Here is a 13986-nt window from a genome sequence, read left to right as displayed (position 1 = left end):
TTAATTATGATAAATATAGTATATCATTACTAAATACAGCTATAATTTAGCCGTTGCTAAGGCGATATTTACTCCAACTTTGACAGGCGATAAATCTGTATTATAATAAAAACACGTGACGTAACGACAATGTTCGGTGCAAACGTTATACATCTGTATAATTTCATACAAAAATAATAAACTAATTTATATTTTCGAATTTGAGGTGTTCATCCCTTGGAGAGCTCAAATCAAACTGGGTTTATTTAACTATTTCACTCAGTTATACAAAAAATATTCCAGAAATGGTACACGAATTTCAATCACAATCAACAGGTGTCCATGCAAGACGTACTAAGCATATGTCATAATACACCAACTCATGTGCATGTGCTTGCAACAACGTTAATATCACCGTTGACTCCATCATAAGTATTACTACCACTACATAACACATTCTTAGTTTTGTTTACAGTTACGACACTTTCAATGACGTATTTACTACTATAGAACTACATCTTTTTGATAGATTATAAAAGTCAAATGGATCCAGTATTAAATTTAAACAAAAAAAATCAGCAACAAACAAAAAATTTTGTAATGGAATTTTGGTTATAAAAAATTGAGTCAAACTTACCGGACAGTATACTTGCGATGGCTGCTATTGCAAAAGATAACGTAGCTGATGGCCCAGCAATACCATGTAGGACTTGGCCACCGATTACGAATACTCCGATAGTGATGACGTTCCCGACGCCAAGTTTCGTCATCTCAAACATCGTGAGAGTACCCGTGGATGACGATACAGTCTGTGGCTCTACACGTAAACGTTCAAGACCTCCCTTAGTTCGGAGTACGGCTGTCGTGAACCGATTGCACATTGTTAGAAAATCTACCACCAGTGCCATTTTGAAAACATTCAATACATACAGAACTCTCTGGTTGTACTTAGTACACGTTATAGTCACAACGTTGACTACGGAGTTAGCAGACGTCTCTTCGACGTAGCCCGACACTCATTAATTTTGTAGTGTTATAGTTACACCACCGTCATGGTAACACGCTTAGACATCAATTCAACAGAATTACACTTTTCACAGCCAGTGGTTGCACTGTAAATCATTCCCTACGAGCTCCATGCACGCTTGCTGACGTACATGATAACACGGAACCGGGAGGCTGGTCTATTTGCCGTTCTTTGAATGAAGCACGGTCTGATCTGATCATCCTATATATACATATGCAAATGAGGATGTAAACAAATGGCACTCGCGCTGGTCGTCAACTTAAAATGTCAATTGAACATTTCAGTTGAAGGTTTTAAAGAATATTTTTTTAATTTACAGACTATTTTTATACTTCTTAACTTTTATGCAATAATAGACTAATTATAGACTACCTATATGTAATTATAGACCACATTTATATAATTATAGACCACATTTATGTAATTATAGACCACATTTATATAATTATAGACGAATTATAGACTACCATTATGCTTATGAACTACATGTATAGACTAATTATAGACTACCTTTATATAATTATAGACTACCTATATGTAATTATAGACCACATTTATATAATTATAGACGAATTATAGACTACCATTATGCTTATTAACTACATGTATAGACTAATTATAGACTACCTTTATATAATTATAGACTACCGTTATGTAATTATAGACGAATTATAGACTACCTTAATTATAGAGACACAGACCAGCAGTTTGACATGTTTACCTTACACTGAGAGACACAGACCAGCAGTTTGACATGTTTACCTTACACTGAGAGACACAGACCAGCAGTTTGACATGTTTACCTTACACTGAGAGACACAGACCAGCAGTTTGACATGTTTACCTTACACTGAGAGACACAGACCAGCAGTTGGACATGTTTACCTTACACTAAGAGACACAGACCAGCAGTTTGACATGTTTACCTTACACTGAGAGACACAGACCAGCATTTTGACATGTTTACCTTACACTGAGAGACACAGACCAGCAGTTTGACATGTTTACCTTACACTGAGAGACACAGGCCAGCAGTTTGACATGTTTACCTTACACTGAGAGACACAGACCAGCAGTTTGACATGTTTACTTTACACTGAGAGACACAGACCAGCAGTTTGACATGTTTACCTTACACTGAGAGACACAGACCAGCAGTTTGACATGTTTACCTTACACTGAGAGACACAGACCAGCAGTTTGACATGTTTACCTTACACTGAGAGACACAGACCAGCAGTTTGACATGTTTACCTTACACTGAGAGACACAGACCAGCAGTTTGACATGTTTACCTTACACTGAGAGACACAGACCAGCAGTTGGACATGTTTACCTTACACTAAGAGACACAGACCAGCAGTTTGACATGTTTACCTTACACTGAGAGACACAGACCAGCATTTTGACATGTTTACCTTACACTGAGAGACACAGACCAGCAGTTTGACATGTTTACCTTACACTGAGAGACACAGGCCAGCAGTTTGACATGTTTACCTTACACTGAGAGACACAGACCAGCAGTTTGACATGTTTACTTTACACTGAGAGACACAGACCAGCAGTTTGACATGTTTACCTTACACTGAGAGACACAGACCAGCATTTTGACATGTTTACTTTACACTGAGAGACACAGGCCAGCAGTTTGACATGTTTACCTTACACTAAGAGACACAGACCAGCAGTTTGACATGTTTACCTTACACTAAGAGACACAGACCAGCAGTTTGACATGTTTACTTTACACTGAGAGACACAGACCAGCAGTTTGACATGTTTACCTTAAACTGAGAGACACAGACCTGCAGTTTGACATGTTTACCTTACACTGAGAGACACAGACCTGCAGTTTGACATGTTTACCTTACACTGAGAGACACAGACCAGCAGTTTGACATGTTTACCTTACACTGAGAGACACAGACCAGCAGTTTGACATGTTTACCTTACACTGAGAGACACAGACCAGCAGTTTGACAACATAAACGTTATATGATTAAGCTGGTTTTTTTTTTTTGCCCCAATACATGAATCTATCGTTATACAGTAACTAAACCGATAGAATCACTTTAAGTAATTCAGAATCCAGAGAATAATGTTCAAAACAATTTAACGTTTTTACGTCCCTGGGACTTTTTTTTATTCACATTTAATTTTAGAAACAGTTAACAGGTTGAATGTGGTATCAAGGCGGTACTAACCATGGTACGTGTAAACGCCCAGTGGTCACATATTTCCCCAATCTGTTGCCATAAAATTGTTTGTATTTTTACAACACAGTGTATAGTTTTCATAACAACCTATTGTCATGATAATGATGATTGTATTTGAACACTCATCAAGGGTACTTAACCAGGATGAAAAAAAAACCTAGCAATTTTTGTATTACCTTGAAACCGTGAATACAAAACAATTATACAACTTGCGTGTCAAATTAGTATGTTTATCTTTTTTTCATGCGCCTACATAATTGGCGTCATTAAAAAAACGAAAATAAAACTAGAAGTAGAAAATAAAACTGCTTATTGTCTGACGCCGTGTCTTCTAAATCCATAAATTGTGTAACATATGTTGTTATTACCTAACTGTAACTTTACATGCATTGAAGATTAATTTAAAGAGATATTTGCCACGCAGTTTTGGTTTATCTTCGAAATGATAATGTGTTTGTTTGTTTGTTTGTTTGTTTATTTGTTCGTTCGTTTGTTTGTTTGTTTGTTTGTTTGTTTGTTTGTTTGTTTGTTTGTTTGTTTGTTTGTTTGTTTGTTACTTTGTTTTTCATTTAGTATAGTATAGTAGTGTAGTGTAGTGTAGTGTAGTGTAGTACAAAGCAGTGCAGTGCAGCACAGTACAGTACAGTACAGTACAGTGCAGTGTAGTGTAGCATAGCATAGTACAGCGCAGCACTGCACTGTACTGTAGTACACAGCACAGCAGAGTAAGTACAGTACAGTACATCGCGGCATGACACGGCAAGGCACGGCACAGTATAACTACTGCCAAGGACGCCACAAACTAGTCTTGAGTAATCCGGTTATATGTTATAGTTATACTTTGGCATACATAGAATAATTGCATTGGTGTCACATTATACTCTGTATCACAGTGACTGTTTATGGATGAGACTTAACAACACAATGGGTGCAAATTATCGTGAATAACACATGTACTAATGTCAATAGCATATCATAGAAACCCAATGTAATAGGTTTTCGGATCTCGAAAGAAATATGAATAACCTAAACCTAGCTGTCAGCATTCTACACATCCTTGAAAAGTTTGCTGGCATGTAATAACAGAGATATGTATTGTAAAATTTCAGAGCAAGTGATTTGTGTTACTCAAATAGATATTTATTACGTCATTGATGACGACATAAAAACTATCATTATTCCACGTTGAGTCACATAATTCTGCCGAATAAGAGTGACTAGAAATATGTTCTGGATGAGATGTTTCAGATTTTCATGTTTATATACAGACATCTATACACCGACTTGAAAGTAAAAGTATCAGATTTTATATATTCATACCAGACGCTATGATGGCGTCACCATATGGATGTTTCATATAGTTATCATATATCCATAAATCAAAAATGTTCTATCGTCTGCTCATGTTACGAAATTCAAAAGTTTACCGTATTGCAATTTGCATAAAGTCGTTTACTGAACTCAAACAAGCGTCGTGTATGTATACGTATATACAATATGTAATTGTCGAGAGAGAAAAAATAGAAGAAATGAAATTTTGTTTCTGGACCAAACATAGAAGAAGTAGCTTTGAAAAGAATTGTTAGTAATTTTTAGTGCAATATGAAGTTAAATTGATATGAATTAGACCGAACGTTTACATAAATCATTTATGGATTTTTAATATTCCACAAGTAGTGAAACTTGTAGAGTGAAAACTGCACAATATGGTTCAGTTTTATAAAAGCGATATGTAAAATGACCTTGTATGCTACAGTTGAAAAAACCAAAGGATGTAAAATGACGTAATTTTGTAGAATAGAACCATTTACGTCATCAAATTATAATGGAGTTTGCCAATAGTTTATTACACAGTATATGTCACGTGCTTTATTACTATTCTACACCCATGCATAACAAATGAGTTATATGAAATACAAGAGAAGTTAGATAACCTGAAACAAAACTACGCATGACTCAAACAAGAAATATTCAAGGAGCTATACAGTTTATCTCCTGACTCGACAGAAATCGCAACATTTTTATGTCACTGACATTGCTACATTTCGTTTGTACCGTTATGGACTGTGTTAATATGATGTAGCTGTAACGTGGAAGTGTTTAGATCAACCTTACATGTGTTTTCATTCACCTCATAACTTTACAGACGTACTTGCCATTCATTGTGTGGAATCTCATCCGATGACTAGACGCGTCTTACAATAAGAAAATGAAACCTTTTGTCAATGGACACGTGTAAGACTCTTTTCAGTACAAATAATGCGTACTGCACAATGTAACCATGGTCTTTAAATCCAATAAATCGAGGTCATAGGTCAAAAGGTCATTGACTTTGAATGGTGTCAGTAAACTTTTGTAAATCACTACTCCAGGGCATTGACTTTTGACAACTAATAGGTGATGGCACGGTTCACAAGGGTGTAACATTCCAATACAAGATGAAGAAATGTAAACATTTGTAAACACAGAAAGAAACGAAAGTACAAAAGATGCAAGTATGTATAGACGTTAAATAATTAGTCAATCAATCAATCAATCAATCAATCAATCAATCAATCAATCAATCAATCAATCAATCAATCAATCAATCAATCAATCACAAATTAAATCAGTCATCAGTCAATCGGTCAGTCAGTTTCTGTCTGTCTGTCTGTCTGTCTGTCTGTCTGTCTGTCTGTCTGTCTGGCTGGCTGTCTGTCTGTCTCTCTGTCTCTCTGTCTCTCTGTCTCTCAGGAATGGCATAGACATTAGCTACCTCGATATTACATTCGACTTTCCACTAATATATCAAAATATTATGGTTGGCCTTAGTATCTTTACCGACAAATCGTGTAATTATCAAAACACACGATTCATTTGAGATATGACATTGTCCAATGTAATCTCACGTAAACAAATCTGTACTGACAAGAGGTACTAACTTTGTACATCTCACGACTATGTAAGGATAGTAGCAATTTCATTGAGATTTATTTCATTTCATTTCATTTCATTTCATTTCATTTCATTTCATTTCATTTCATTTCATTTCATTTCATGTCATTTCATGTCATGTCATGTCATGTCATGTCATGTCATGTCATGTCATGTCATGTCATGTCATTTCATGTTATGTCATTTCATGTCATGTCAGTTCATCTCATTTCATCTTATCTCATCTCATCTCATCTCATTTCATCTCATTTCATTTCCAAGATGACCAACGAGAGCAAGTCCCATTGACAGGCTCCTTACACATGCAGCAATAATACACACAGTCATATCAAGTACAAACAAACAAACAAGTGAAAACAATAGAATAACATAGAAAAATATAAATACAGACTAAGAGTTAAGACAAAAAGACATAACAATACCTCTAAAAATGCATAAATACAAATTCGAAAGTTCATTCATCTTTACAAAGCAGAGTATTTAAAGAAACGAGTCTTATTATAATTAGAAGTCCTATAGAATCACTGTATGACGTCATAACAGATCAAGTACATTATTTTAACAAGTACAGGTCAATCTAATCTCTTTATGCATCTGTTACATAGGTTATCAGCACCACACCCTGTGAATTATACATTTATCCAAATTCATGATTACATTTTATTGAATGATAAATACGTTTAAATATAGAAATGTCATTTACAGAGATTAGAGTAATGCGTAGTGTCAAAAGTATTTAAAATCTGTAGGCTTGACACCTGCCCCAATGGGTGCATTATTGGAGGTTTTTTTTGGTGACACGAGTTTCTGGTCCCGGAAGTTCATCGTCAGTTTATGTTAATAACTTGCTCGAAAACGTACCACGTTGTCATATTGCGCATGCGTTTTAAACCCACACAAAGATTTACTTTTGACTGGATATAGAGAACTTTTGTCTCAGATCACTTTCATCATAAGAACTAACTCTATGTTCATCAGAAGACACGATCATGTTTATTGTTTATATATATATATATATATATATATATATTCTTACTAATTAAATATAAAGATGAAATTAAACTCAATTATATTTTCAGTTGTACCGATTTTAGGGACAGAACTGTATAATATTAATAACAAAAACTTATTATGGCTAATTATGGGTTTGTAATTGATTAATATCCAATATGCATAAATTCATTTTATAGGGGTTTTTTTAATTAATCATTCAATTAATCTTCATCAGATAATGGTCATGCATTGGAGGAAAGGTGAATAAATATTTTCGCCAAATTAGCGAAGGTTTGCGATGTTACCGAGATAAGCAGACACACGGATAGACACACAAACAGCCTCAAAGATACACACTCAAACACGCGCACACTCACATACACACTCACATACTCTCCCATACACGCATATACACATTCTCATACATACGTACATGCATGCATGCATGCATGCATACATACATACATACATACATACATACATACATACATACATACATACATACATACATACATACATACATACATACATACATGCATACATGCATACATGCACACATGCACACATGCACACATCCACACATACACACATACACACATACATACATACATACATACATACATACATACATACATACATGTAAGTCAGAATTAATTTATCGATGACAAATTTAACTCCATGAGAAATATTTATATCATTAGTACTGTCGTAAAATAGATAGCTTGTGTCATTGACGGCTGGTGCCGTAAAGTGGCATAGGTAACCTGCTGCATATGTGACCACGTCTATTTTTATGCACGATTATAGTTGTTTGTCAACTTACAGCTGGTAAATTTAATGCTCTCAAAATCCTTTCAAGCCCAACGTAACGTAACGTAACGGGTATTTATTTTACATTTGCCCGAATTACGACCACCAAAAAAAACTATAATAATAATACAGGAACGTCCAGTAAATACGCTCAGTTCAAAGAGCAATTACTCTAAAATGACCACGAGTTCCGCTATGAATTGCGGTCACGTCACCAGAGTTCAATAAATGGAGTCAGCTGTGATATGATTTAGCTCTGTGGAAACATCTGGTTGAGGATAATCGATCGTGATGCATGATGGTAATTTTGTTGTATTTCAGAAGGTGGTGTTTATCTAGTGAAAACGGTAATGAAAGTATCACAGGGTGCATTTTGATTTTGTTGTCAACATTTTATCGGACGAGGAATTATATAAAAATATACAATTATAAGGCGGATAAAAACAAACGTTTTGAAATTCATTCTATAATTTCATCTGTCAATGTGTAGTGTACAGGTAATAACTGCAACTATCTTGTGGACAGTCGAAGACTTTGCCATATGACAACGTGTTCCCAGTCCTTCTGGAAACAATAAAATAGATGTGTGGTTCATAGTCTAGTTTTTAAGGAACAGACCATAGAGTTATTACCATATTCGTGGCAATACTGGATTCTAAAATCATTCAAAATTTAATACAATTTGACCTCTATATTTCCGAAGTTCCCATGGTTACCCCTGATATGGCGTCTTGATATTAACTCAGCATAGGTTGCACAAAGTAACAGCAAAATTGCAATACTTGAGCTTAATACATTAACATATACGTAATTATAATTAAGGTTTATTTGGAGTTCTACCAATATCCAGTGACAACAATAGAATGTATATAGTGTACATATGTTGTATGATTATTGGTGCAATTAATAGCTTAGTGTCCTGTGCTACTATCAATTGACTCATCAATCAACTCACAGATATGTATATACATATACTAAAACTGTAATCTAATGTTTTAGGAACGAATTTCGCTTTCTTTCATTTATCGATTCACCATGTAATTTAATAAAAGATTGATTGTTTGACCAATAGATCGATCGACTGATTGATTGGTTGGTTGATTGGTTAGTTGGTTGGTTGGGTGATTGGTTGGTTGGTTGATTGGTTTGGTGAGTGGTTGGTTGGTTGGTTGGTTGGTTGGTTGGTTGAACATTTTATATTTTAATTGATTCAATAATTCACATGTATATTTATTTTGATTGATCAAATACGCATGTTTTTATAATGATTTATTAATAACCTCTATCTACAGTAAATGGTACCGTATTGAACGATTGATTAGTCAATATAAAAGTCTACCCTACAAATAAAAAGAATGATACATTATATTGCCCTGCTTGACAGCCCGATTTTAATACTGCTCAGTCTCGGTTACCCAGACCCTCACAGCTGGGGGATCTGATATGAGACCAACCAACTGAGAGTCTGGGGAAGCGTAATCAAAAGTCACCAGCACCGGAAGTCACATGGTACAATTCTGCCAAATCATGAAGAGTGGGCATACGTACAAGGCCTGTATTGTTGTAATTAAATCACTCGCTTGAGACATAGTAACATAGTACGAAGGTACGTACTTTGATTGTCCAGCCTTTGATGTTTGACACCAGCGAATGTACTCGCTATCGCTCGTGAAAATACGGCGGCAGAATAAACCGAATCACAAGTGAAAATAACTTCTGTATGCCCTACCATCCATTGCGAGGCCGTGGGGCTCTGTCATACTATAACACTGTAAAATAACTAATACTACATTACATTAGAGCAGACATGGAAACGAGTGCAAAAAATAGCTGTTTTCCGTTGTGTTCCATATGGTCTCTGTGTTATTGGTTTCGTCTCATCAAATGTACATGTGCCATTACAGATTGGAAGAACAGTTTTATATTGTCTTTTTAACTTGATGTCAGTTTCTGCATCCACTGTTTCTGGCGATTTTATCTTTTTCTCGAATATTTAAAAAAATGTTTAGAGTAGGCAGTGAAAAACTAGGTACTATATCATACAACTCAGCCTTTTCCTTGAGTAAACCACGTAGTTGGCGCTGTTTTCTCTCAATTAACATATACATGTAGTAACTTTGTTCACGGAATATACTACACTTTCCGAGTTTCAGTACAATAAATCTAAGATTGGATATGTTTCTATATTCTACTTACAAATTGATGAATTTCTGGGGCAATTTTAGAGAGGGTCATGCTGCCGCTTAAATCGTCGTCGCTCACAACCGAATTATGGATTCCTAATCGAACAAACAGTGTATGACAAGTGTCACAGAATCGTATTTTTTGTTGCCGTTAGCAACTATGTTCTATGTACTCATTTCACTCTAACGTTGGTGGCGCACTTTACTGAACGCGTGAAATTACTCTGTGTAACTTTGGAAGTCTTTTTATTTGATAATAGATCATCTTGATAATTAATTCGTTCAGCTCTGAAATCAATCAATTTGAAAACTTTGTTGCTAGGAAATAACGCCAGACGGTTATTTTTTATGCTATCATAATTTTACATCTCTTGATCTGTACTGGTTAAATGAAATCCTACAATGAAATATGACATAAATATGAAAACAAAGAAGTGAAAGCATGCCAAAGGATTATAGACAATATAGAAAAAATGTTTGTTTCCGATAACATGATTTCAGAATATAGGGTAAGTAGGTCAGAAGTTTATTTTATTTGACCTTAAACTGAAAAAAAAATACTTTGACCCCAAGATAAGATACTCGTCGGTCACAATACTTCCGTGAGAGTTTGATGTGGTGAAACAGAAGTAAATGAAGACTATTGTAAGTTAAGTAGACGAACACTTTATGCAGACTGTACTGTTATAGACTCAAGACCTGGTTTCTCTCTGCAGAGCCCCCCCCCCCCCCAACCCCATTCTCCTGTACATATCTAACGAAAAAAAACCTTGTTAGAACAGGTGTAGAATACGTAGGTAAAACATTCCTCAAAAATGTAAGTTCACCTAAAGTTTCAAGCAATGACTCTTTATCAAAACTCGACGTTAAGATTATACAACTAAGGCTGGGGTCAGAATTTACGGCGGGTGGGTCGGCTAAGGAGAACTTATTTTGGTAAAGAATTTCTGGGCAGAAACAGCATCCCTCATGATAGCTAGTTAGGAGGATGGGGCCCCCCACGGTAAGCACTGTAAGACGTGTAAGAGGTCATTTAATGGCGTAAAATTTCAAACCATACACATTATCGGAAGCCATAGAGTACTTGAAAATTGTCTTCGAATTCAATACCCAAATTGTACTCTCAATACATTATTATACAACTGTATGGATATATTACCTACACTTTAACTTATATCGAGATATTTTGGCAGACATACACATTCACTTGGCTATTGACTGCATCATAATTAAATGTATGTAGGTAAATGAAGTGAACAATTTTGCAAAGTTAAAGGTAAACGACTATGGGAAGCCGTTCAGTATGGGAAGCCGTTCAGGCCAAAAGTATTTTTTTATTTTTGCTATAGTATTTTATATTTTTCGTACTTACAAACTAATTTTAACAGTTTATGTACTTTTATTCCATGTTCACATTATTTTAATTGAAATAAGTTTGCATTTATTTGAGAATATTGTTTTATTTTTCGTCAAACCAGAATTATTTTAAGGATTATATATAATTGAAAGTCAAAACATATTTTTTGTTAAAGTTTTTTATTTTATTTTTTAATTTAAAAAAAAAAAATTTCAACTTTTTTTTTTTTTCTTCCCAACTTTTTTTTTTTTTGGCCGAGTCTGATGACCAGCGCCTGTCACGAGTACGTCGTGCTCGTGACAGGCATGTCCTTCGACATCCATTACGACGTGTTTCGGCGTCAAATACACCTTCTCATTACCTTCGAAATTGGTCGCTCAAACATTATATTAGATCTCAAAACTGTTAATTTACGTGTGATAGTATCTGTTTTTTCCAACAACCGCGACTTCAGCCGCGTACATACATTGTGTACACCGTCACGTTAAGGTTATGACCGCATGTATGATGTATTACATGATGTAGTACGTAGGACACGACACGATCCATGTGCAAAGGGTAATGGTAGTTAATCTAAAACAACTAAAGTTTGTTGCATCAATAACAATTACATTAATTATTGTGAAACTGACCAGAATTGAAATAAGATGGTACACTATAATGTGAGCGTGAGCAAAACAGCTTTAGGAACAAAAACGCGAGGAAAACGAACGCGTATTTCCAATGGGTCAGTCAGGTACTACTTCTTGTGCGAGTGCACATGTTGACGTCGACCTGCTGTATTACATATCAACCTAAGGGACCGGACAGAATTTACGGCAGGGGGGGGGCCTGGGGAGAAATTATCTTTGACTTGGTTTTTTTCCTGCCCCCCCCATCCACTGTGACCAAAATTTCACAGCCCCCCCTTTCAAAAGTATAAAAATTTCATGCCCCCCCCCAAAAAAAAAAAGAAAAAAAGAAAAAAAGTGCACAATATCCTGCCCCTACAATAACTAAAAAGAGTACAATTTTTTTTGTTACTGTAGCACAACTGTAATATTTCTTTTGTTACTATTATTATGTTACTATTTCAGCCCAAACAACTTAGTAGTTGTAGAGGAAGTTTTTTAGAAAACAAAACAAAATAAAACATTTTGACCATACATGTAATCATACACATGTGATATAATCTTGTTTATTTCCCAACTAGACACCATAAGTAGTCATCACTTAATACCAAGGCATTTGATGTGGTGGTTTTAACTGTCATTCACTGATACATACACAGAAACACAGACACAGAGTAAACACACATTCACATGCGTGATTTGTGAAAAACTGTAGTGGGGACATTTGTGGGGAGTATCTAAGGACATCACATCACCTACATAGTGTATTCAAATATCTATTTATACTCATAACACAATAACTATCGAATGTCAGACATTTGTGATGTCATGAAGTGCTAGCAAACTAAGGATTTTATGCACACTGAGGTCTGACAAATATAGCTTTCACTTTCCTACACCAAATGCATTACCAATACACATGTAAATGTAAGACATTTGTGACTTCATGAAAGTGCAAAGAAATTATGTTTCTCATACAAGTGACATCATTGCAAGAAGATTCCCACAGAATGAAGTTGTTGTTAGCGAACGACACAGGAAGACAAGGAGAAAGAAGGAAAATAAAAGAAAAGTAAGAAGAAGGAAAGAGAAAAGAACAATTAGTCAAGCAAAAAGACTGTTGTTAACTGTTTTTAGTGAGCAACTTGTGGATAAAGTTGTAGGAAAATACGGCCAGAAGGCAACTACCAAAGTTAGTGCAAAGTCACTGATGAAAAAACACTTAACACCACGCAGACATCTAAATGCTTTACAATATTTAATACAGATAGATGCATTTGATGATGCTGAGGAGGGAAATAGTTTAATTTCACTGGTTTTAGATAGAAAGAAAGACAAGTCTTGCCTCACATCTTCAGACTCTAGTGAGTCTGAGAGTGAAACTCAAGAATAGTGTCAAGGAAAGAAATAAAACACCTATCTAAATTAATCTGGCCAGACGTTTTTGTATTTACATTTTTCACCAAAAGGTCACTTTTTAAACACATAAATTACAGGTCCTATGCTAGTATATTACCATATATATATATATATATATATATATATATATATATATATATATATATATATATATATATATATATATATATATATATATATATATATATATATATATATATATATATATATATGGTAATATACTAGCATAGGACCTGTAATTTATGTGTTTAAAAAGTGACCTTTTGGTGAAAAATGTAAATACAAAAACGTCTGTATATATATATATATATATATATATATATATATATATCCTTGATGGTAATTACACACTGAACAGGAAACAGTGCTAAAATGTATGTATGTATGTATGTATACATATGTGTGTGTGTAAGTGTGTGTGTGTGTGTGTGTGTGTGTGTGTGTGTGTGTGTGA

At 34.8% G+C, this 13986-nt stretch overlaps 1 protein-coding gene across 1 annotated transcript in view; it reads right to left on the bottom strand.

Moving 5' to 3' along the window:
* The window catches only part of LOC144451861 (high affinity cationic amino acid transporter 1-like), an 11642-nt gene extending 10755 nt beyond the window's left edge, over window positions 1-887 (bottom strand). Inside the window, exon 1 of the mRNA XM_078142775.1 lies at window positions 617-887. Coding sequence (XP_077998901.1) covers window positions 617-887 — 271 coding nt within the window. The remainder of the gene's footprint in view (window positions 1-616) is intronic.
* Window positions 888-13986: the final 13099 nt, after the last annotated feature.

The sequence above is a fragment of the Glandiceps talaboti genome, chromosome 21, assembly GCF_964340395.1.
Source record: "Glandiceps talaboti chromosome 21, keGlaTala1.1, whole genome shotgun sequence".
Lineage (NCBI taxonomy): Eukaryota > Metazoa > Hemichordata > Enteropneusta > Spengelidae > Glandiceps > Glandiceps talaboti.
This window is presented reverse-complemented; position numbering and strand designations above follow the sequence as displayed.